Source organism: Corvus brachyrhynchos, unplaced genomic scaffold (genome assembly GCF_000691975.1).
Source record: "Corvus brachyrhynchos isolate BGI_N302 unplaced genomic scaffold, ASM69197v1 scaffold80, whole genome shotgun sequence".
NCBI classification, from domain to species: Eukaryota; Metazoa; Chordata; class Aves; order Passeriformes; family Corvidae; genus Corvus; species Corvus brachyrhynchos.
In genome coordinates, this window is record NW_008236769.1 from 12,261,105 (window position 1) to 12,285,510 (window position 24,406).

At 44.5% G+C, this 24,406-nt stretch overlaps 1 protein-coding gene across 1 annotated transcript in view; it reads right to left on the bottom strand.

Moving 5' to 3' along the window:
- Positions 1-24,406, bottom strand: part of FGFR3 (fibroblast growth factor receptor 3) — a 69,305-nt gene that overhangs the window by 10,542 nt on the left and 34,357 nt on the right. Inside the window, exons 2-8 of the mRNA XM_017727536.1 lie at positions 23,584-23,910; positions 19,154-19,207; positions 13,058-13,227; positions 8,461-8,584; positions 7,838-8,028; positions 3,182-3,326; positions 373-560 (exon numbers count right to left, since the gene is read on the bottom strand). Of these exons, the coding sequence (XP_017583025.1) occupies positions 373-560; positions 3,182-3,326; positions 7,838-8,028; positions 8,461-8,584; positions 13,058-13,227; positions 19,154-19,207; positions 23,584-23,910 (1,199 nt within the window). The remainder of the gene's footprint in view (positions 1-372; positions 561-3,181; positions 3,327-7,837; positions 8,029-8,460; positions 8,585-13,057; positions 13,228-19,153; positions 19,208-23,583; positions 23,911-24,406) is intronic.

The window sequence follows — 24,406 nt, forward strand, 5'->3', positions numbered from 1 at the left end:
CAGGAATGAGCACAAATAGTGCTCTTTCTCCCCAAATCCCCACTCCTCCAGGGAGCCTGGACTGGACTTCCCCTGCCAGATGTGCTTTCTGTGGCACCCACAGCTGCACTGCCAGAACCTCTTGGGCAAGGGCCAACAGCAAGGGGGGCTGCTCACGAACCAGAGTCAGCTGCCACCTCTGCCAAAGCCCCACTCACATAGAAATAAATAAACTTCTAGGCTGCAGCCAAATTATGTCCCTCTTGGGCAATGTTTTTCTGGTGGAGCTTCTCACCTAGAGAGAGAATTTCAAAGAGAAGGAGGAGGAAAAAAATAAAACAAAAGAGGGATACCATAGGGGGGAATAGGAATCTTGTATCTACTTTCTGTTACCTGTCTCTTGAGTGGGAATTTGGAGACTTTCTGTACAGTGGGGGTGTTCATGGCTTTTTTGTTTGGCATTTTCATCCTCCAGACAATCACCAAGACCAGCACCAGGAGAAGGAGGAAAAAGCCAGTGCCATAACTGAGAATGCCAGTGTACACTGAGCCCGAATCATCCATCTCCATGAGCTCCTCGGCTGCAGGGTGACAAGAGATGGCAGTCAGGACACGGCGGGAAGCTGCCCACACACAGCTACACACATACAGCACAGAGAATTTGGGGAGGACCTGTTCAGCTACGCCAATTTTCTCAGTGACTTCAGTGAGGGGACTCTCCCAGGCCAGTGGTTTTCCACCTGCAGCTGTAGCTAAAACATTAGCTCAGTTTGCACTTTTTGGGGTAATTTTACTGCCCCCTTTTCATGCAACCCTTGGATTTTTAAGAGCCTTCAGCCCACAGATTGAAAACCACTGCTCCAGGCTGAAGGCATCTTCACACGTCTGTGCTGTCCCTCTGACCCAAATCTTGCTTTCTGCATGGCTGGATGCCTTGGATGTGCAGGACTGGGGTCTACTGCACTTTGCTGATTCAGATTCTCCAGCAAAGATTTCCACCAGACCAGTGCCTGCCCTGAGGGACCAAGGGGCTTGAATAGAACCCAGCAGTAAGGCATCACACAGGGACAGAGCCTCAAAAAAAGAGCCTCGAGAGAAAAATCTACTTTATTATTTAATGAAAACTTAGTTCTGCTGGGAAGAGGCTGGAAGGCATGGCCCAGAGAGGTAAGAGAGCCAGGAGGGTGACAGCATGAGCCCATCAGCAGTGGCTGCCTGCTGGCAAGACTTTTTAGAGACCAGCGAAGGTCAGCTGTGTTTTCCCCCTTGTTCCTTTAAGGACAGGCATGTAGACCAGAGGAAGGAGCCATGATGGGACTGATTTTCTGTCCCCCAAAGGTGTGCTGGCACAAGAGGAACAGTCAGCAGTGGGAAGCTTTATAATGAAGTTATGCTGGTGTGGTCAGCTCACTAATGGATCATATCCATCACTGAGCAGTCCCTTCAGCAAGCAGCAGGAGCCTTTCCCTGGCAGCAGCAGGCTCTGTGTCAGGTCTTTGGTGGCTGTGCCCAGAAGGACATGGAGAATGGGCTGTCAGTGGCATCGGGGGCTGCTCCAGCCTTGTGCCAGCTGTGGAAGGCCTGATCCTACCAAACGGCCATCTCCTCCCATGAGACAGGGGTACCAGATCTCCTGGGATCAGGCACTGTGGTCGGTGCTGCAGCTCTGCTGCCTTGCCCTCTGCTCCCCGTCTCTCCCCCCGTAGCGTGGACGAGGTTCAAGCTGAGGTTCCCCAAGTGTCCTGTATCCTGCACCCTCTCTGTGGAGGCCTGCTGCTGCACAGATGGCTGTCCTTCACTGCATCTGACTTCAAAATAAAGTCCTCCTTTCTGATTTTTGGTTGGTTTTCTCCTGCTTATTTTTTGCTTTAGGAAGACATGTGAATTCATAAATTATAAAAAGCAGAGTATGAGTCAGACGAGACAATACCGTGATATTCTGAAAATAACAGAGACATTAGTCTTCTAACCAAAGAAAATGTTTTCTCATCTAGTGAATGTCAGAAGCAGAAACAGGATCAGATCAGCTATTACAGAGCTGGCAAATAAACAGGAAAGATCAGCAGATCCCACTGGCAGCAGGGTTGGGCATGGAGGAGACCTTCTTAAGCCCCAATAAGTGATTACATCCAAATCATCTGCACAGATGAAGTCGAGATTAGAAATGCCAGAGTTTCCGGTTCCTAAACACATCCTGAGATGGATGTGTTGTGAGATGGACCCAAATGTGGTCTATGACTGGGTGAATCAAAGTGGGCTCTTTAGGATTTTGGGTGCCTTTTCAGTAAGGGTGTATTGAATATACTCAAGGTTTGCTTCTGCACTGTCTGCAAGGCACAGCACAGACGAGATTCAATATGAATATTGCTGGTACTTCCCTGGACCATGGTCAAGCCTGCCCTGGAGCCAGAGGCTGATTCAGCAGGTGAAGGTGCAGCACAGCCTCATTCCCCCTTTTTGCAGAGCAGATCTCTCTGTTGCACATTCTGTGCTGGCTTCATTGTCAAAAAGAGCTTTGCACATGAAAGGACCACAAAATTGAGGTCACTCTGGCCTCGGGTTTCAAGCCCACTGCAGCTTTCATCGATCCCAGCTGGAGCAGGCAGTATGCAATGCCCCTGGGAGCCAGGACTCCTGTGCTCTGCCTACAGACGACTCTCCTTGACCTTCTGTTTGAGATCGCTATCTTGGCCTGCTCATCCGTGAAGTGGAAATAATGCTACAGGCAGGGAAGGGTGTACTCACACCAGACACTTATGCATCTAATTTTAGGTTAAGATATGAGGCCAGAGAGAAAGGATCCTTCATAAGATGATCTACAGTTCATGTCCAATTTAGGTGCCCTGGATCATCTGATGGGGAGGTTTTCTTCTTCCACTGCCAGTGTAAGAAGACAAAGCTCCTTATTTTGGTGCTTAACAGTCCTAACAAAGAGGCTGTGAGTACCTCTCTGTTATTAGATTTTTTAAAAGATTCTGTGTATTTTACATCATTACTGCAATCATTTAAATTTTGAGATGCAATGCAAAAAGAGTCAGCTGCAAGTATGCAACAGGGGTCTGCAGCAAATCCCAGAGAAGAAGCCTGCCTGGAAAACACCCCTGCTCCAAGCAAGGGGCGGTGTGCGGGAACTTGGCATTTCTAAAGCAAAACATCGAGGCATCCTGGAGAGGGAAGGAGAGGCCAGCACAGAAGGAAATACCTGGTAGCACCGTCAGCCAAGCAGAGTGATGTGAGAACCCAATAGAATTCCCTGCGAGACAAGTATATTCCCCAGCATCCTCAAAAGTAACATTTCGCAAGTACAGAATCTCTAGCTCCTTATCCGTTGTGTTAACACCTGCCGTCTACGGGGAAAAAAAACACACACATATAGAAAGAGGGAAAACAGAGAATAAGCCACATTCCCAGCAAGTGTGAGGACACCACAGGCAAATTTCAAAAGCAGATTATGGTGGTTCTTTTTTTTATTTTCCAATGGCCCATCTTCCACATTTATTTATTCATTCCCCTCTGCAACCTGTAGTCAAAAGCAAAAAAAAAGTTCCCTTCACCAGGTTCTTACTCTGTCCCACTAAAGAAGCATGCAAGCAAAAGCATCCAAATGAAAAATTGCCCCCACAATATGACTGACTTTGGGTTAGTGAGGTGAGTACAGGGGTGGGGAAAGACAGGTGGGAAATGAGGAAAGACAGAAAGAAAGGGGAAAGGAGGGGAGATGTAGTGGGGAAGGACTCAAGTGCTGATCAGAGGAATATACAAACATTATGGTTCATGAGTTCATTGAAAAACATAGAACTCTAGAATTTTTTAGAATTTCTTCAGTGGATATCTCAAAGCCATATATTGATTACACAGACCTTGACACTGCAGTAGAAATCTGGTTGATAACCAGTGCCTGTAAGGAACTTTCCTGAAGTGGCACTGAACAACACAGCAGTCAAACGCTGTAGGCTGGAGTCAAACCCCAGAGCCCAGGAGCTTCTCCTCTCCAGTTAACATGTTTGCTTGGATGAGCCAATGTTGATATTTATTTCGCCATTACTTCTCCAAGGGACAGAACTGATTAAATCAGTTTTATAGGTGAAAAACTCAAAACAGTTTGGTTTTCCAGTGCTTTGAACGTCACAGGTCATTAACACACAATTCTGTTATCAGCACTCAATTGTAAGGAAGGGAGAGGAATAAAAGTATGAAAAGTTGATAGCAAAATTTGACAGTCATTTTATTGTGGGAATTTTTCCATGGCAATTGCTGTATAGGCATTACAGTCTTGTTAAAAAAAAAAATTAGCAAGAAAATAAGATAAAGCCATTCAGCATCAGTTGACAGGGTATAATACAAAATGAATAGTAATTTTAATCACTAGATTCTTAAAAATGTTATAGCTCATTCTTGCAGTTGCCAGGGCCTTGGGACAGAGTCTGTGGTTTACCTGGTTTTGGTTTGCGAATGTGGAGCCAAAATGGCTTTTCGGCTATGCCTACGAAATTGTTGGCTCTACACAGATATTCTCCTTCATCTTGTTCTGTCACATTGAACAGATTTAGGTTAGCATCGGCTTCAGCGTTTTTACTGATCCAAGACTGCAGGAATAGACAGAAACCTGAACTTCAGTAAACCAAACAATAGCTCCATCGCACCTACATCAGCTAGGATTGACTGTGCATGGCTGTGGTGACATCCCCAGCTCACCCTGTGGTGAGACACCTAACCCAGGGCCTGAGGGCTGAAGAGAAGTTGCCTTTGGCCCCCAAACCATGTGCAGGTGAGCTCCCTTTCCTTCACACATGCGATTTCTTTTTTAAAACAGACCAGTTTGCCCCTTCTCCATCTGACAGCAGTCAAAGGCTCTATAGTTTCTCAATAACTCTGCAGACAGGAGCACCAGAGAAAGGGCTTAAGCAGAGATTTGTGTTTGCAACCCGGCTCAGCAAATAATGTTTCAATTATCAGATTCCAAAATAGAATTTGGAAACAAAATATAAGCAGCAGCGGTCTGAAACTCGTTGCTGACTTTGCCTTTCAGAAATTAGCTGTAATTTTTTCCACTGCTTATAGGAGCCTCTTCTTTACTAAATAAAGTGGTGTATATAAATCAAACAAACTTCAGACTTTTAAGCACGGCGTTTATTTCTCTTCTTCTGTGCTGCCACAACAGCACATCAGTTTTTTCCCTAAACACTAAACAGTTGCTTTTATTTTGGCTGAAAATGCATAATTGTTTTAAGTGGCCTCAGAAGAAGCTTCAGTTCTGGAAATGAAAATAAAGCAATTCTCTTTTCTGTTTCAGCCTTACACTCTCCAGCCCAGTCTTGATGCCTTCCATTTCCAAGCCTGATCCTGCCAATGTGACTTGAAGCTCATTAAAATCCTCGCGGCAGCCAGCTCTGATAGTTTATTAGGAACTGAACCCAGAGCAGGCACCAGAGAGGAGCCCCAGTGCCCATGTCTGATGACAAACACCACCAGTTTTGACCTGATCTCATCCCTAAGGCTTACGTGCAAGTCTGTCTGCCCTGACTAGTGGGGAAACGTGCCTGCCTGCTGTTGCTGCCTTGTTTATAATTAAACCGGGCATGTTTCAATGCAGAATGTACAATTTAGCCTTTGACAAAGCTTGGGCACAGTGTTGCCAGCCCCCCTCTGTAACTGGAATGCATTTTGCGCTCTTCTGCAAAGAAAAAGGGGTTTTCTTTGATCACAAATTAGCCCAGGCTTTCAGGAACTGATGCAGGTGATGGCTTGGTTTTGTCAGGCTGTTTAAAAAATGGTTTGAAAGTACAGCATTCAACTTATCCATCTGGACTTAGGTGGGGTTTGACACCTCCTTCGCCCCTTTAGATGTAGGGGGGGAGAATTTCATGTGCTGGGCACCTCTCTGTCTCCCTTGCTGCGATGGAGACTGGGATATCTCCCATACTTAAACTGCCCCATAGCAGCTCCTACACGCCACAAAAACTCCTGAAAGCAGGAGGGAAGGGCAGGCTGATAAAAAAAAGCCTTATCTCCCTGCAGGCAGCACAGCATGGGGCAGGAGAGAGCCTGTTCCAAAGGGAGGGCTGTTAACAGCACCGTGCTCCAGCCAGGATGCTGGGGCAAGGCAGCAGCACTGCATGGCTTGAGGGAAACAAGTCCATAAAGCCAATGGACTGGCACTGAGATGACAGCAAGATCATTTTATCAGATCTTTATTTATAAAAAACAAGCACATCAAATTTAAAAAAAAAAAAAATCCCTGTAAAGCTGGGCCTGACACAGCTCTGTGGAGGCCCAGTACTGGCGCACAAAAGATGCATCCCAAAATGGAAATGCTCCGTGCCCCAGCGCTGATGCCGGCATTAATACAATTCAAAGCATTCCTGATTAACCAGAAGTAGTAAATAGACGTGTGCTGGTCCTATTCAGCAAAAAACATAAAACCAAACAAAACTCGTGCTTTCAAATGCCTGCCTGTGCTCCCCTTCGAGGAATGCAAAGCCTTTGCCGTCCACAGAAGAGAAGGTATTTGGCAATTCTAATTACCTACCCACCCCGGTGCCGCTCCAACTTAATTTTAAATCACTATTTATATGGACTATTTATATGTTCTTTGCCGTGGCAAAATGGGGGCTTGTGCTTGTGACACAAGGCACTGTTCGCAGCGGCTCTGCAAACTTCCAAGAGGTAGCACTTTATCCCACGGGGACCACACATGGAGCTCGGAGACTATATGAGATGGCATGTGACACAACCAGCTATTCAGAGCTTGGTACTGGGCTGTGAAACCAGGGGGAAATTCAAATATGCATAATTCAAACACATTTGGAGAGGTGGCGAGAAATAAAGTTTTCTCAACTTGCAAGAAGCACATGTTGCCAGTCCTGAAGAACTGTCTCCAACCATTTCTTCCAACCAATCTGTTATTTCAATCTGTGTAATTATTTTCAGGGTCTCTGGCTTTTATTATAATGTATCTGGCTGCGTTACAGTTTTGTAACTGTACTGTCTGATAAGTGGTTGGTTTTTTTTTTAAACTTCATACAAGGAGAAGAAGGGTGTGTACAGCAGGATGTGCACAGGGAATGTCCACACACAGGACAGCCTCACCTTGAAGCTGCAGATACAAATTCAGCTTTCAGCACTAACTGCAGAGCCAGAAAAACTCCATTTGGCCCTATATATTTTAATAAACATCATCACATGATGTCTTTAACTTTTTTTTTTTTTTTTTAAGGATTTTAGAAATCCAATGTGCTCTTCACTCCCTATTCCCTACTCTTATATTTATACTGGTTGAGGGGAACCAAACCCTTTAGCTTTGTTCTGGCTGTAATCCAGAAGTTCCCTTTCAAGAAAGCATTTTAGTGAAGTTAAATCTTACTATGTACCTTTTGCTCAATTAAAAAAAAGTCTTTCCTGAGCATTGATAATAGCAATGTTCACAAATTTAGTGTCTGGAACAAGATTATGTTGGCCCTCAGGTGCTGGTAGTTGAGCATTATTTGGTACGTGCATGCTACACTGCGCTTACTTGGAAAAGGAAGAATGTGTTTTAGTTGGGAGACTTTTATTTTAATAAACCCTGAAAATACCTCTATTGAAGCTGTAAAAAAAAAAAAAGGGCATTTTTACAATTTTAGGTCAAATGCAATCTGACATCTCTTTCATTATGCTGCATTTCTCAAAATTGCCCCAGCTCTTACAACTTCGCTTATCTGTGCCACCACAGTAGTAGTCTTATTTCTGGCAAACAGAAGAGTTTGGAACATCAGTTTTAGGACATTTTTGCCATATCCCCTCCAAAAAGCAGAGTATTCCACTGGGCAGGCTTACAGAAGGACTGCCCTGAGGGTGAGAAGGAGGAGCATGTACCAACCTTCAGCACTGTGACATACGGGGTCCCATCGGGTCCATATTTGCTGCCATTGACTTCCACGTGTTTCAGCCACTGGATGTGAGGCTGGGCATCGCTGTAGACCTTGCAGTGAAACTCCACATTGCTCCCTACCACCACGGTCTGGTTGGCAGGGAGCCCTGCTTGCAGGATTGGCCGGTGGGGTGACCTTTCTGAAAAAGGGAAAAGAGGAAAAATCCTAGTTTACTTGCCTTTTTTTTTCCCCAGGACATATTCTCCTCTGAAACCTTCATATTCTGGCTTTTTAGGGCAAAATGTACAAAGCAGGTTTGTCCCCCACGGGTCTCCTGATCACTGCTCTACACAGTGCTTCTCAAGCCAGACAGGGAAGAACCACCTGGGAAGGGAGGAGGCATATCAGCCCTGCCAATCCTTCTCTGGCCCCTCTGCAGACCCACTAAGTAATTTACTGATCACAGATGTGAGCCTGAATCGTTGGCCAAAAAGAAGCTTGTTGTTGGTTTTAGAAGACACATGATCCAACACTTTGGGAAAGAAACCAAGCTCCTGCTTCCCATATCCTATCATGCAGCTATTCAACATCGCCACAGACCAGCTGTTGAGGGAAAACGGCGAAATCTCACCTAATACATCAAGCTGGTACGTGTGCCTAATGTTGCCATATTTGTTCTCCACGACACAGGTGTAATTCCCTCGATCTGATGGCACAACACTCTCCATCACCAGGCTCCACTGCTGGTGTCGCAACTAGAAGAAGAAATCAAACCTGTGGTCAAGAAATCAAGCTCGTGGTCGAGCACCATCATCACCAGACCCTTCAAACCAAATGAACAATCAGTGACCTTCCACACACTTGGACCCCAGAGCAGGCCTGAACATCACAAGGAACTGTTACAAGGGTCATCAAAGTCTTAATGAGAAAAGGCATTAAGACCAATGCAAAAATGATGCAACACAATGTAACACACTGAGATTTTAGCAGGGACTTCTCGATGTTTCCACAATAATCACAATAACGAAGACAGCTGACAACTGAATGTGGCACCTCTCACTAGAGTAACGACTTCAAAAGGCATCACACAAGATAATTCTGATCTGTATTTTAAAATGTGTGCGCCATGGGGGCAGCAGGTTATGGCATCTGTCTGAACAGAAACAGCTTTCTCCAGCTGAGTTAGTCCCCTAAATTCCCTCTAAAAAACACGTCCAGCCTCAAATGTGGTCCCTAGGATACTTGGTCAGCCCTTCTATTTTGGCACCAAGTTTTATACTAGTTGGTTTTCTGGATGTGGCTCATGTCCAGAGCTGATGGTGGTTCAGTAGCAGAAGGGGAAGCACAGCCCATGTCTCCACCCTGACCTGTTGCCCTGTGATCTCAGCTAGAACGTTTGTTTCTAGTGATCATAAAGGAAATAACGGATATGGGAAGCAAATCTTGAATTAATACAGAAAGCAACCAACAGTAACAAAGATGACTTCAGGGTGCATAGCATATAAAAGCTCTCCAAATCTCTGGATATTAATTTGATGCCTTCTGCTGCCCAAAGCAGAACATTGAACTTTTATTAAACATTTTGAAGGTGACCCCAAGGACACAGAAGCAGGAGATTAACAACAATGCTGCACTATAGAATGTCAAGGCCTGATAGAAAAACAAGGGTGTAATTGCTCCTGGAGATTTCTTGCTGCAGCAGGTGAACTCAAATATGAAGTCATTTAACCTCTTTTGCTACACGTAAATTGCATCCACATGCTTTCCGTAAAAGGGCCAAGTTGCAATCAAAGCCAGAACTTTGCAAAAAGAAGGTTTAAAACCATAGGACTAGACAGCTTAGTTGCAAGATAAGCAAGCAAAAGTAATTTTAACAATTTGTAGACCTCTGCAGCCCTGAAAACAGCAGTGCTGAGCACCCCATTTTTCAGAGATAGTTGAATATAGCATTTCCTTTCATTTTAGAGTGTGGGTAACAGGAGGCTGTGACCAAACATTTTGTACAGACATCTTGGCTGTGGCGGATGTCTGGTCAGCTCTGACTGCACCTCTGCCTACACCTCTGTCCACCAAGGACAGCACAAATGGAGGAGCTCAATGAAGGAGCAGAATCAACATTTCACCTTTTGTAAAGCAACATCCCCCTTGCTGCATCTCTGTAACTGTGTGGCAATTACAGAGAGCCTGGACCCCGGGCCCAGAGCTGAACATACCAGACTGTCACAGAAGTTTCAATGCAAATTTGTGGCTGCTCAGTGGCTCATTTCCATACTGGCTTGTCTCATAGTTGTGTCTAAAGGCTTCTTCAAATCCACTTTTCAGCATTGCAAAACGTTTGCATCTGGAACCCCTAGGAGCTCCTCCAAGGAAATAGGGCTCCAGACACATGGATGACTCCCTAGTCTGACGTACATTCTAAAACCAGGTCCAAAATAGGTGTTTTACTAAGGATGCACTTTCAAAGACACTTTTATGACACTTTCAAAGAACTTCTCTTCATCAGGTTTGTGATGGGAACTTTGAACAGGGAAGAACCTGGGGGCACAGACTCATGGGGCAGAACTCATTTGGAAACTTTAGAAGAAGTTTTTAGTTTTGAACACCTTTGGAAAAAAATAATAAAAAAGGATGCTCCCAAGTTACGATAGTCACTGCACTTGATGAAACACTAGAAACATGAAGTGGCTTAGTGCAGGCATAAATCAAGTGGGTGAGATACTGGAAATCCCTCTGGTTTATTTGGTGTTGTCATTCTTGGCTCTTTGTGAAACAAACATTTGCAGACACACTTGGAACCTCGTGTTTGCCAGACTGGTATGCAAGTCGGTGCAATGGTCTTGGGAAGGGATAATCCTCCATCTCCCCTCCCCCTCAATCCTTCCTTCTAGGGTCATTTAACACACACAGGCTTACGATATTAGAGATTCCAACACGGATTTAACCATTAATGCTCTTTAGGAAATTTCATATGATAAGTCATATGAATTTCTTTTCTTTACCAGTTAAGGATGAACTGTAACAAAACCAGGTTAGCCTGCCCATCATGTTTTCAACACTCACCCTTCTCTCTTGCAGGCTTTACATCGTGCAGTCACATGGGTCTAAATGCCATGTGCAAGGGGCAGATGTGGAAGAGTGGTCAGCTTTCATTTGCTGACAACAGACTTCTCACAATCAACATTTAAACTCTTTCACACACTGAAAAAAAATGAGAACATTCCCAGCTCAAGGATTTCTGGGTTAAGACCAGATCTCAAGATGAAATAAGCCAACCAAACTCTGCCAGATCTGGATCTTGCCCATTCTTTTCAAGCTGCCTAATCCTGTTATGAAGTTAAGTTGTAACAGGGAATTTAAATCTTAAATACATGAGATATCGAGCAGGTTTTCAATCTCCTTTTCTGGTTCAAATCTCAGCTGATATCTATCAGTATATTTATACTGGATGAGATTTACACTAGATTACTTACATCTAACTGTGGCTCATGACCAAAACCAAGCAAATAAAGGAAGCAAAATTACAGAGAAAGATGTCTTTATATCAAGAAGGGGACAAAGAACTATATCTAGACAGATAGAGAGCTGAAACCAATATTCCTGTAATTGTCCTGACATTGCCTTCAATAGCTCTTTTAAGCATTGACTTGTTGCTGGAAGGTGCCCCTAGAGAAACAAAGCACAGCGATGCCAAAGACTCACTACCATGTTTCAGAGGATGAAACGTGTCAATTTAAACTCAAAGATAGATTAAAACTACTGGAAAGTGGGTAGGGGAATTGCTTTCAGCTTCAGATTTTTTTTCTGCAGGCATACTTTATTGCAGCTGATGTGACACAGTTTAGTAAAAAGCTGTTGGAATGGCGCACGCGAGCCTGAAAAACACTTCATGATGATCCTTACAGCCTGCAATTAGTAAAAGATGCTTGTGCTTTGTGAATGTCATCTGCTGAAGAGCAGTTTACCCACAGGAGCTGCCTCCCCACTTCTTTTCCCTCCACAGCTTTACAGAAGATCCAAACCTGAGCGTGTTCTTAGCCTCATCCAGGCAGGAGCAGGGTCAGGACTGAGGAAGGAGCTTTAAAGGCTTCACTGAAGGAATCACAAAAGGCTCTTTCAGGAACAGGTCTGAGCTAACAGGAAAGAAACAGCCCAAAACTGTGGGGAGGGAGGACTTTTTTTGAATCCTTCTCTGGTTTCTGGAGCATGGCATGCTTTGCATGCCCAGTCCCCTTTCAAAACACTACGGATGTGGCAGGCATCAGCACACAGCTATTCTGAGTACTGATGAAGGTGCCTTCCTACAAGTCACCTTCTCTCCTTAGCAGCAGAGTCCAGGGATATGTCAGGGCTGGCAGAGTGCAGGCAAAAGTTGCTGCTCAGGAGTCCTTCCTGCTATAATGATTTTGTTATGATCAGCTGCACCAGTTTAACTGTCCCCAAATAAAAGCAGAAAAAAGAGTCTGACTGTGACCTCAAGGCGACAAAGTAAAAACAACAGCAGCAAAACCTGAGAAAAGCTGATTTTCCTTTTAAAATCCTGCCATAATTCATCAGATAAAGTAGCACAGAGACTTCTGGCTAATTAAATAATTTGACTGCAGTGGAGTTTTGTGTCCCTGAGCTCTATCTGTAAACACGAGCCAGAGCATTTTCCAGAACACCTCATGGCAGAAAGGAAGCAGGGAGGAGAAAGCAGCCAAGGAGCAGATGCTATTACTCTGGCTACAAGGGAATCCAACACTTGACCAAAGGTCAGTGATTTATACCACAAGAATGTTAATGACTACCAGCATGATGATCCAGCTCTTTGGTGAGTTCCTTCCTATACCTTCAAAGGACACTGAATAGGTTTTCTTTGACAGCTGGGAGTAGCTATGGCTTGGTCCAACACATCTCAGTGCACTGGGCTCATCTCCAGAAATTAGGACAGAAGTTTCTGCTCCTGCTTTTTCATCCCTGCTCACAATACAACCATAAACCCAGCCCTGTTTTTACCTACTCCCTGAAAGACCACGATAGACAAACTCAGAGGGAATTAGCCTTTGATCCCAAAGGACAGCAGTCCTTTTTAACACTTTGGTGCCAAGCCATTCCTCAGAGTGCAAGAACCATCTTCATTTCTACACAGTCAGGACAGGCCTCTTAGAACTACTGATGTCAACCACTGTGCAATACAATTTTCTAGTTGATAGAAATAACAAAAACTGAGATCCAAACCAAGACCTTACCTTAATGCCCCCAATCCTGTGCTCCCCTTTGAACTCCTTGCCGTTTTTCAGCCAGTAGATGGAAGGTGTTGGGTTTCCACCCGCCGGACATCGGAAGCGAACGGTGTTGGCGGCAGGAACTGCCAGCAGCTTCTTCTCCATCTTATCTGGCCGGGTCCAGAAGGGGACACCTGAGAAAGGAAAATCCAAGCTGAACAGGCCGCTTTCTGCCACAGAAGATATCAGCTGGTGAGCAGATGCATTTGAGGAGTCTTTGGCATGTGTAGATTGACAGTTAAATTGCTACCTGCTGCAGTTAAGATAAATGACACAGAAATGCTTTCCAGCTAAATGACTCTCATAGACATAGACAGGGCGTTTGCCTTTCGGTTTTGCGATGAAAGGTTCATGACCAGGTTCTTGTCTTGGTAATGCCAGTATAAATCTAAAGTGGCTGCTTTTAAATCAACAAGTAGAGTTATCCCAGATCAGGATGAGAATCTGGCCTCAGCGTGTAAAAAGATACAGACGCACCTTTGGGACATTAGTAGCCAAGAAGCATAAACAGCAGAAAGATGTTAGGACTGTAAAAGAATGTTGATGGGCCAGCAAGGGAGCAGAGAAAAAGTATGAGCTGAGTGCACTGGAAAATGTTCCTCCTCAGTGAGTATAAATGTAGTGTAGCCTCCTTAAGGGAAGGAAAGAAAAAAAACACGCCAGTGCCAAACTGGTTTATCATGTTTATGTTCTTTAAGTACGAGTGATTTTAGTTTTAAAGATTCATGTTACCTTTGAACAGGGATAAGTTTTAAAACACCAGTGTTAGCAAGAGATACTTTTTATAATCTGCCTCGAGTACAGCTACGTTCCTTGGCTGGGTTACAAACATTACATATTAACTCCAAATTAAGGCAGCAGCAGTGGCAAACTCATTATACTGGGAAGAAAGAAAAAGTTTTTAAAAAAAGCCTCCCCAGCTTTCATTTCTGCTTAAGGAAACACTGCAGAACTGCACATGCTGTGTTTCCCTCGCCACACCAGGGCCACATCCAGCCCCCCAGATCTGTGCTCCACAACAAGGACAAAGGGAGATGGGGGCAGTGTTTGGGCTGCAAAATAGCAAGAACGGAAAGGAGTCTAAATGGCATCTTCTCCAGTTGGGTAGGAAAAACTCACAGACATGGAGCACCAGTTGCAGAGATGTGTGCTTCTGGCCAAGACAAACTGAAGGCACTGGTCCTCCAATAACTGCCTTGGAGAACACGATGGCCACTGAAGCTGTCGGGAAAGCATTGCTGCTGGCCTCTCCTGCAGTGGCAACAATGCTCAGAAACACCACCCAGCATTACAGCCCCATCTCAGGGCTACTCTGAAGCCCCTGTAATGCCCTTCCCCTTAATGACAAGGGTGTACAAAGTTTTCCCTCTTGCTGTGTCCCTGTGAGATGCATGGGAGCTTTCTCCTGCACTCCTCGGTGTACTTAGCCCTGATGCATTTGGCTCCACGATACCCATCCCACTGCAATTCCAGCTAAGTCAGTGATTGCCCCCATCTTAGTGTAAGTCCCCAGTGTCCCCCATGCAGGGTCCCTGCTGCATTCCAGCTCCAAGGATATTGCAGGAAAGGTCATACAGCTCAGCCAAGGCAATTCATGTACCCACTGGTTTTTAGCATCTGCCAACACTCTCCTCATGGTCCCCTCTCCTTGCAAAGTCCACGAGGAACTGGATGTCAGGAGCTCCATCTAGGAGGCCCCTCCATGTGCTCGAGATGGCTCTGCTGGGCACATCGCTCTCATGTCTCATCTGCTTTCCCACCTCTGCAGAGGGATGGCTGGATGTAGGGTGCCTCAGTAACGCCATCCCAGCGAGGGAAATCCAGTACTGAGGGTTTGCATCTGCCCTCAGCCTGCCTTGCACAACAAGCTGTGATGCTTATCAGAGTCAGCCCCATGCATCAGAGGGATCTGTGCTCACCCATCCCGCGTATGCCTCATTTTTCAAACAACGAAACTGCTTAAGGCCCTTTTCTTGCCAGGATGGCACCAGATCCAGCAGGAGGTACAGCTGGCACAAACAACAGCAAAAAGAGGAATCCCCGCAATTCCCATGGTCCTGGAAAATCCCAGCTACAAACTTTGCTGTGAACACATAGGACACCCAGGAGGCCTGAAATATTACACGATAAAGTGAGCTAAAATGGGACATCATGCAGCCATCTACATCTACAGACATCATTCCAAATGGCAGAACTGCACAAAAGTGGGGAATATTAACGTGTTAATATTGGGAAAAAAAGTGGGGAATAATTAAAGTGTTAAAAAATGCCAGAAGAGTGGGTGCAACTGCTAAAGGAAGAACAAATCTTGATGGTAAAAGGATGTTATAGCATGAAGGAAGGGCAGAAACCAAGCCAAGGCTGGGCAAATCCCCAGGCAGCAGGGGGAGGGAATGCAGAGGACACTTGGGGTGGTGTTGAGAAGGCTGAAGATGAGAGAGCTCCAAAAACCATGCTGGGAGATGTCTGGTCCTTGGTTTCTGAAGCTTGGGCCATTTTCTGGCCAAATGCTTCCTTTTGGCAATGCACCCTGTTTTCTGGGACTTTACATGAGGTCAACAGGGCTACAGGGGAGAGGTATGGGAAAGGCCAGGCATGGATGGAAAAGTCCCCTTTTGCCACCACCACAGAGGGCGGCCAAATAACCTGCTGTTCGCTGTTTGATTAACATATCTGCCCACAATAAATACTATTTTATGGTGCTGATGACACTCATCTAGGCACTGAAGTGTAATTACATCACACGATCACCCAGTCAGGACCAGGTTCCTCCTTTTGCTTTTTGGGGCTCTTCCCTTTTCCACAACATCTGCATGTGCTGCAGGGTGACGTTCCATCACATTTTTTCACTCAAAAGATGAGTTTGAATCTCACAGGAGATCCATCAAGCCACTGGCTGCAAATGTTGTTACGAAGCCAAGGGGGATTTTGCTATCGGACATCAGAGCAAGCAAGATGGAGCCCAGGAAAGTTTCCAGCTGGGGATATTCTCCATATGGAGCAAAGGCAGGATTCACTCCTGCCTCCTGTAATTAGACATGGCTTCTTCCCTGAGTGCTTTCCCTCATTTGGGTGCTCTTCTGTGAGATTCAGGGCTTGCCAGGGCTGGGCACCCCTGGATTACTGTGCCAAGACTCAAACAGGGTATTGCTCTCAAGTCAAACTGGAACTGGAAGAAAGCATCTACACATTGAAAACAGTGCCTTTGTTCTCACTTGCAGGAGCAGTGAACAAAACATCCCTGCTTTTGCTTTGCTCTGCCCTCCAAGTCCTTTCATTACCACTTTTTAAGGGGCCTAAAATGTTGCTAACTCTTCTTTTCAAGCAAAGCTTGCAAAGCTCCAGAGAGTTTTGGGAGCGGGAAAAGAGGAAGCATGAAAGAGAAGAAAAATTTCTAGACTCGCTCTCTCTAAATTAATTACCAGCAACGATTCTGCATGTGCAGGTGTGAAGAAAAAAAAGGGACCCGCAAACATTATCACTGGCCCTTTCCCATCATCAAACACTAAGCCTGACGGTCCGCTTCATTCGTCAAAGACACCGGCCACCCATCCAACTGGAATGACCAATTAAAAAAAATCTGAGAGCAATACTTGGAATAATTAATACAGCCAAGCGCTCATTTAGCAATTAGGAGCTGCCACCAAATTCTGTGGCAGGCAGAATCAACCCTAATTGTGTAATTTCCCCAGCTGACGCCTCCGAGGACACAGACAGATTTAATTGGAGATTATGGGGGCTCTTTGAAGGTGCTGGGGCTGCGCAGCGGGGGCCCCAAACAAACAGATACAAGAGGGGTAGGGAGCACTGGGGCAGAAGCGCAGTGTGTGAAAAGGGAGTTTTGTTTTTGTTTCAGGGCCAGGAAAAACAGCTGTAGAGAACAGAGGTATTAGAAAGCCTCTTTCTGCAAAGGCGGATCACAGTTTGTGACAAGGCTGCAACAAATGGGCTGATTTGAAGCTGCTGAAGTTCCTCCTTATTCTTTTCTGCTGCCCATCCCTAAGGGATGCCCCATTTCTGTACTGCCCTTCAGGGGGGAAGCTTAAGGAAGAGTGAGCAGAGCCGGGCACTCCACACGGTATTTCCAACCCTTAAAATTAACAAGATTGGTTTCAAACTCATGATGCTATTGGAATCAGCTTTCCAAACTCTCCACTATATGAGGATGAGAAACTCTGTTGAGTAACACAATTAAGCCGGAAAAGTAACTTATCATCACAAGGGGCCAGGACACAAGGATCTTGTTCAGTGATGTGAAGTATGGCAACACTCAGTGAGCCAGACCAGGATGGATTGCCCCCCCCTAAATATGAAACACTACCAGTTATACTGACTAGATACCTTTAAGGTCCCTTCCAATGGTCCCTAACCATCCTATGATTCCACGGTATTTTACTTTTGCATGAAAGTGTTTATTGCCGTTCCTCCTCTACATACTGACCACAGCAATGTCTGATGCCCAAGCAGGAGCTCACACCCCCATTAGTAGGGCACATTTTTGACATAGGAGATAGAGGACCTGGGTCTTTGGGCTGTCCACAGAACATAGCACTGTGTCTGCCTGCCTGGGATGGTCCTTCAGCCCCTGTTCCCAGTGGGATGTCCTGACAGTGGTGCTACCAGGGTTAACAACACAGCTCCCCAGGCTCAGAAGACCTCTGAGGGTTAAGTGGAGGACCTGACATCAAAGAAAGCAACATAATGCAGACCCATGTCACAAAATGCCATGAGGTTTCACTGCACTGACACATTAAGCTAATCAACCATTTTTAAAGCAGAAGAGAATCCAACTTTTTATAACGAGACCTTTAAGCAAAGCCAGCCATTACCTTCAGGTCTAAAAACAGAGACAGCCTCAAAGACAAGAAGACCCAGAAAACAGGCTATAAATACATGTGGTGAAACGTGTGTTTTCCTTTTCAGTGAAGAAAAACGTCTTTCTGTACCATAAGCCAGCTGATGTTTTGTGATACCTGTTGCTAAGAGATTGAGTTGTCTATAAACCACATAAAAAAATGTACAGAATGATTAGTTGTGCTCATCAGAAGCTGCTCTGCAGCAGGAAAAAATCCTGACCAAAGCAGACCTTTCTTCAGACCATTCTTCAGCAGACACCAGGAGCCCTGAGCACCTCTGCAAAGGTGCCTGTCACCTGACAGAATTTGGCCCCTAATTAGAAGCTAACAGAAAACCACTAATTGCTCCTGATGGGTCTCCTGGCACCATAATTCACCATTACTGCCCACACACTGCACACACAGTGGTATGAACTTAATACAGCAGGAGACCTGTTTGAAAGAGTCCTGCATGTTCAATGCTATGGCGCTGATTAAGAGTTCAAATGCAAGACATTTATTTATTAAAAACACATACACACGGGCACCTCACTTTGCAGAAGTAAAAAGAGCAGAATAAAACACAACACTTACACCTCTGAAGCCTGTAATGATCCTGATTAATGCTATTGCACTTAATGAAAGCAGCACTGGGATTGAAAGAGATTCACTGTAAAAGCACCAAGGGGCTCTGTCCCAGGACTCTCTTCCTCACAGGAGTGAAAGAAAAAGCCAGTAAAGCCAAAGAGGTTGCTCCCACTCATGGCATCAGTAAATTTGGCCCTTGGCTAGTGTAAATTTTATACTCTGACTCCTGTCAAGATGCAGTTAAGGACCAGAATCAGAATAGTTAAAGGTAACGCAGTCAAGGTTTGAAATAAAACTGGTGTAACATCAGTGTAGCAAAAAAAAAATATATATAGTAAGTGGGTTTGTCTGGATTTGCACACAAGGAGAACTTACGACTACCCATCAATTCAGATTCTCAGCATCAAGTCTTCAAAATACAGTACTGCTGCTGTAGGATTCCAGAGCAGCAATATCACTCTGGCAGCTGTTTCTAAATTTTTAGGTAAATTTCATCATGGTTACATCCTGAGGTCACTGATTTCAACCCAATGAAAGAGTTGCTGTGCGACTACGTGAACACCCAGATGAGCTGCACTGCTTGGGAGCCACAGCTTCTTCAAAGAAAAGGCCTCTGTATCCCAGAAAAACAAATTACCTGTATCTTCTGACTCATCATCATCATCTTCATCATCACCCGATGAAGGGGAATCTGGAAAGAGACAGAGAAAGAAGTGAGGCAGAAAGACGATGGTATGTGGGGACACCATGCTGGATGAGGCTGTTGGTGTCATGGGCTCCAGCAAGGGAGAACATCCAAGTGATGGTTCACCCTTCCTTGCAGCTCCACCAGCCCACCCCTCTGATGCTGCTGGGCCAGGCAAAACTAGACAAGTGCATTCTGAACTGGAAGAGTGGTGTCATGAGTTTGCCAGTGCTCTGAAAACGGGGTCCCATGTCAAATGCTTCTCGCTGTGTGAAATGCTCTCTTCCTCATAAATACAAAAGAAATTCCAAACAGGAAAGTTTCTTTTGCAGAACAAGCTCTCTGACTGCTTTTTTTCCCCCCTCTAGCATTCACTCTGAAGACTTTTTATTTTACCATGTCTCAAAACTACTGGTCAGCATCTCTAATTCACTTTCCCTGCATTTTTCTTTTAACTCAATATGCCCCTGCCACATCTCCCTTCATTAACTCCTTGTTCAACCATGAAGACCAAAACTTTTGAACTTTTTGCAATCAAACCTCTCTCTCCATCAACATTTTGATGACTACTCCATGAACCAGTTCCCTTTGGTTATACTCCTCCCACAGAGGCACTTCAAGGCTGTAACTCAATACAGGTAAACAGGTGGGAATTTTCCATCTGTATCTTTCCAAAACATCCTGAACTGTTTCTTTTAATGTAGTCTAACATTTCACCTTCTCCAAGCTGTCCACAATGAAGGCTCAGTCCCTCTTCCCCCCACCTACTACTGTAGTGGTGTACTGTACTGATGACTACTCTAAATGTAAATGCCATTATCAGACAGCAGCTTAGTGTTTGATTTAGTTTACACAGTTTAGTTTAGTACAGTTCAGCGTCTGAAAGAGTTAGCATCACTGATGTTATATAATCTCCACGAATTTCTCTTTTAAAGAAAGGCAAAATGCTATCAACCCAGCAGCCTTTATGCTCTGAGACAGTGGTAAAAGAACTTGGCCTTAAACACTAGAAAATGGGAAACATTATGAGTGTTCAACACGTGGCCAGAAATGTCAAGCACTGCTTTAGATCAAGCCAGGCAGAACATCCTTCATTTCAAGATGCACTTGAGTTTTCTACTGTTCTCTGACCAGCACAGTGGAGGTAAAAAATGGAAAAAGAAAAAAGGTGGGGAGGGGATAAAAGGAGGGGAAAAGAAGGAAAGGTGACAAGGTATTTTCTCCATCCACAGAAGCAAATAACACAGGAAACATCTCCCCGCCTTAGACTGCAGGGGCTCATCATGCTTTACACCTTCTCTTTGGCAAAGCCTCAAGAACGACTTTAAGCACGTATCTAACTGCAAATCCACAGTTGAGGTCCTGCTGGCAGCAGAACTAGGGAAATGCCATGGGGCTTGCTGAAAGTAAAGTGGATGTTTAGGTGTTTTGGCTGATCCAGCAGGTTTACTCAAGTCCCAGCGAAGGCAGAAACTGAGCCAAATCCCCACCAGCATCGACAGAGAAATCAGCACCTCCTCAGTTCTGCTCTCTCAGATTTGGTTACCCATATATTAACACACGATTATAGTTTACTTCTGCTTTCCGATGAATCCATCATGACCAGAGGAGTAGAATCAATTTTTAAACTAATTCAAAAACATTTTCACAAGGTCGAGGGAAGTCTTTGACCTGGCTTGTTTTTAAGATGAGAAGTGCAGCTTAGATTTTAAAACCAAATATCCCATGTTTATAGCTACTGTCCTATTCAGGTTACTAAAACATCACCTTTTCCAAATGGTGACTAAAAATTATAAGCTGTTTATCATTTACTAAAGCAGTAATCCTTTGCAGAAGTTGTTGAGTATTAGCATCAGCAAGAACTGCTCAAAAGGGCTTTAATTATGAATGAAAAGGGGTTTAATTTGTTCAGTTACCTGTTTAATGCTCAGCCTTGGGTATTTTGAAAGCTGTGTTTGCTGGTAGCAGCCTGCAGTCCATGCTCATACAGGGGTGCTGCTCAGCCACTAAATCCAAAGGCTGTTCTGTGCATGAAATGGTTGCAGAAATGGAGCTTCTGCCAACAGGGCTGGATATCAGTTTGGGCACGCAGCCTCTACTTGCGATCCTTTCCAAGTGCTCAGGTTTTAAGGGGACAGTATGTTTCTTTTTGTAAACTAGCAAACACTCAAGCCCTTGTCTGTCAAGTGAGGCATTTTAAAGAGATCAAACCCTGCTATTAATCAGCCTGGTTCTCAGCCCTTGAATGCCAGCTCCAGCATCTACTTGCTCTGCTTCCAACATCAAACATCCCCCTGTGCACAGTGAGAGTCGCTGCAGAACTGTCAGTTTGTTGCAGACTCAAATCTCATGGCTCTGTGTAGGAAAATCATGAAATCCTAATATCCTATCCTTCCTAGGACCTGGAAGCATCTCTCAAAATGGAACTTATGTGTGGATCAGCTATTCCAAATACATCTAGCCTAGTTTTGCTCACTTAAGAACACAGATCAGAGCAATTCCAGTTTGTTAGTACAGCTTTAAACCAGTTTAACAAAGAGAGTTAAGAGAATAACTCCAGCCCCAAACATCAGACATCCACATGAACACCTGACCAGATACCGGAGCTAATTGCTGGCATTACCTTTAAGAATTGGGGACACAAACCACAAATCTCCAAATACAATCTCATCTCTGCAGTGCCACACCAAGCAATCAATACTAATTATGAAGAAATATCTGAGTATATGAGAGGCACCACTATTGCCATGTAAAGCAGGGCTTCAAGTTTAAAAACAAGTGCTGCTGACAGCTAAAAAGGAGTCTCCCACATTACCAGCATTTTGGTGGTAATGACAGTGGGCTAATAGAATCAAAGACTCATAATGTTGTCAGAAAGCAGGTTCAGGTTACTCGCTAGTTCTTAAGCTGTTATTAGCTATTATTAGCAAAGAGGAAAAATCCAGGGGCTTAAACTTTTTAAATGCAGAGGATTATCAGTACTTCCACTATTAAAAACAATTTCTCACTTTACAAACTTTTGAGGCTGGCAGCTGTTTCATTTGAGCATGTAACCAGCTGCCCTCTCCTGCCTCCCTGCTGCCCCTTGAACTCAAAAGCATTTTCACGTCACTTAGAAAAAAAAGAGAGAGTAACATTTCTAACAACCTGTGGTTTGCTGGATAGGTCCAATAATCGTACCTAGTTAAAGAAAGTCTTTCAAGGGCCAAACACTTCTTTAACCATTTAATTGATATGACCTTGAAGCATTCACAGCAATCTCCAGTAACATTCAATAAAAAGCAGATGTTGCTGAAGGCTTACTGAAACGAGCTTTTATTCTCATGATGGTTCTCTCTCACACAAAATCCTACTGCTGGCACAAGAAAGCTCTTTATGGAGTGGATGTGATTCACAATCACAAACATCTCTGTGTTTGGTTTTCAGACAGAGACTCTTACTTTTTGAGGGAACTCAACTTTTGGAGAAAGGACCTACTATTCAAGGATCGTTGAAAATCTCCAACAGTACAAGGGCAAATGAAAGTTTTCAAAACCTGAGATCCACAAGTGTCCAATTCTCCAGAAAATGCAGGTTTTTAATCTGTGATGAGGAGGTTTTCTATCTGCTCACAGCGATGAGTATCCATCTACCAATGCATCAGCCTGAAATTATGAAGATGACCTTTGTGTTGGTGGTTAGCTATCTGGAAACAACAGATTTCTCTGGCACTCTGTGTCTAGTCATCCAGGGTTGGACAGCTTTTAGCTGTTCTGCTCTATTGTCCTCATCACAAAAAATAAGGCCAAGCAAATGACAGCAAGTACTTTGCTAACACAGCACTTGTTTGCAATGTATGAATCCCAATAAGTAACTTCAATGAAGCACATATTTTGGTTATACACAGTTTATGGATAAGCTACCTCTAAAACAAGCTAGCAATTTGGGATAACTGTGATGGAGGGCAGAGATTTATCAGCTACAACAGAGAAACAGTCTTCAGGAACCTCCAGCTTTTACATGCAATTTTGCCACTGATTTGTCACATAAAACGGAAAGCGTCATTTAACCCCCCTCACCCACAGTTCACTCACTCACAAAAGACTTCTAAGGTAGCATTGCATCTATTTGAGTGTTAAGGGTGATTCGAGGTTTAATCTGACTAGCATCCTTTCTAAGATTCTCTCAGTATTAACATCAAGCTTCAACATTTGGTATGGACATGCAAGCATTCTTCAGTTGGTTTGTTTTGCCAGTCTAATCACTGTCAGGAGTTACCAGGGAGGTACAGACCTTCCATGGACAGACAAACACCACAAACCACCAGTTGTGCTGAACATGTGAAAGGGCAAAAAGAAAAAAAAAAAAGAAAATCACTGAAACAGCTGTATTTCTGCACATACCTGTAACTCTGACTGTAAAGTTTCCCAGGACCTCATTGGAATGCCTTGGCTTGCAACTGTACAGCCCCGAGTCATCATATGACACATTGATTATCTTCAACAGTTTTTGTCCAATATGAGTTCTGTTGGTAGGTGCAATTCCAATACCATCTTTAAACCAGAAAACAGACACAGAAGAGCCTTGGGTGTTACAGGAAAGTTCAATGGTATCTCCATTTCCAAACACCAACTCTTCCAGAAAGGCGGTCTCGCTCCTCAAGTATTCTGCAAAGGGGAGAAGAAATGGAGATGAATAAATAAGAGCAGGTGTCACAGACAGAAAGGGTGCTTAAAAAAGAAACGTATCTCATATTTGCTCTACTGATGCTTCCAGGTGCCCAGACCTTTCCCTTGCCTGCCACAGGCAGGTAGCTGTGCAAAGGCAGTCAGGTCTCTGGCTGATCTACAAGGATGGCTTCGACCCTGTAGCAACCAAAACATGGGCACCCCACCAGGTGCATCACAAAAAACAGCATAGGCCTCTAGAAAGGTCATTGCAACACTCAGTGCTGTGGGTGAGGGGTGATGTGGCAGAAATAACTGTGAGCTGACAAGTTCACAGTTCAGTTTCTGGACCTCCCTTTGTTTATTCCTGTGAGTCTGTCCACAAACCCTACAGGACCCAGCAAGGACAGGATATAAGGAGCAGAACTGGGGATAAACCAAATTTTGTAAGTGACTCTGGGTGACCCAAAGGCAACGTCTGTGGGCCGAAGGAAACAGGTAGAAGGCTGGACAGAAGATGCAGGTTGGAATAGCTAAAATAAATGAGACCACCACTAGC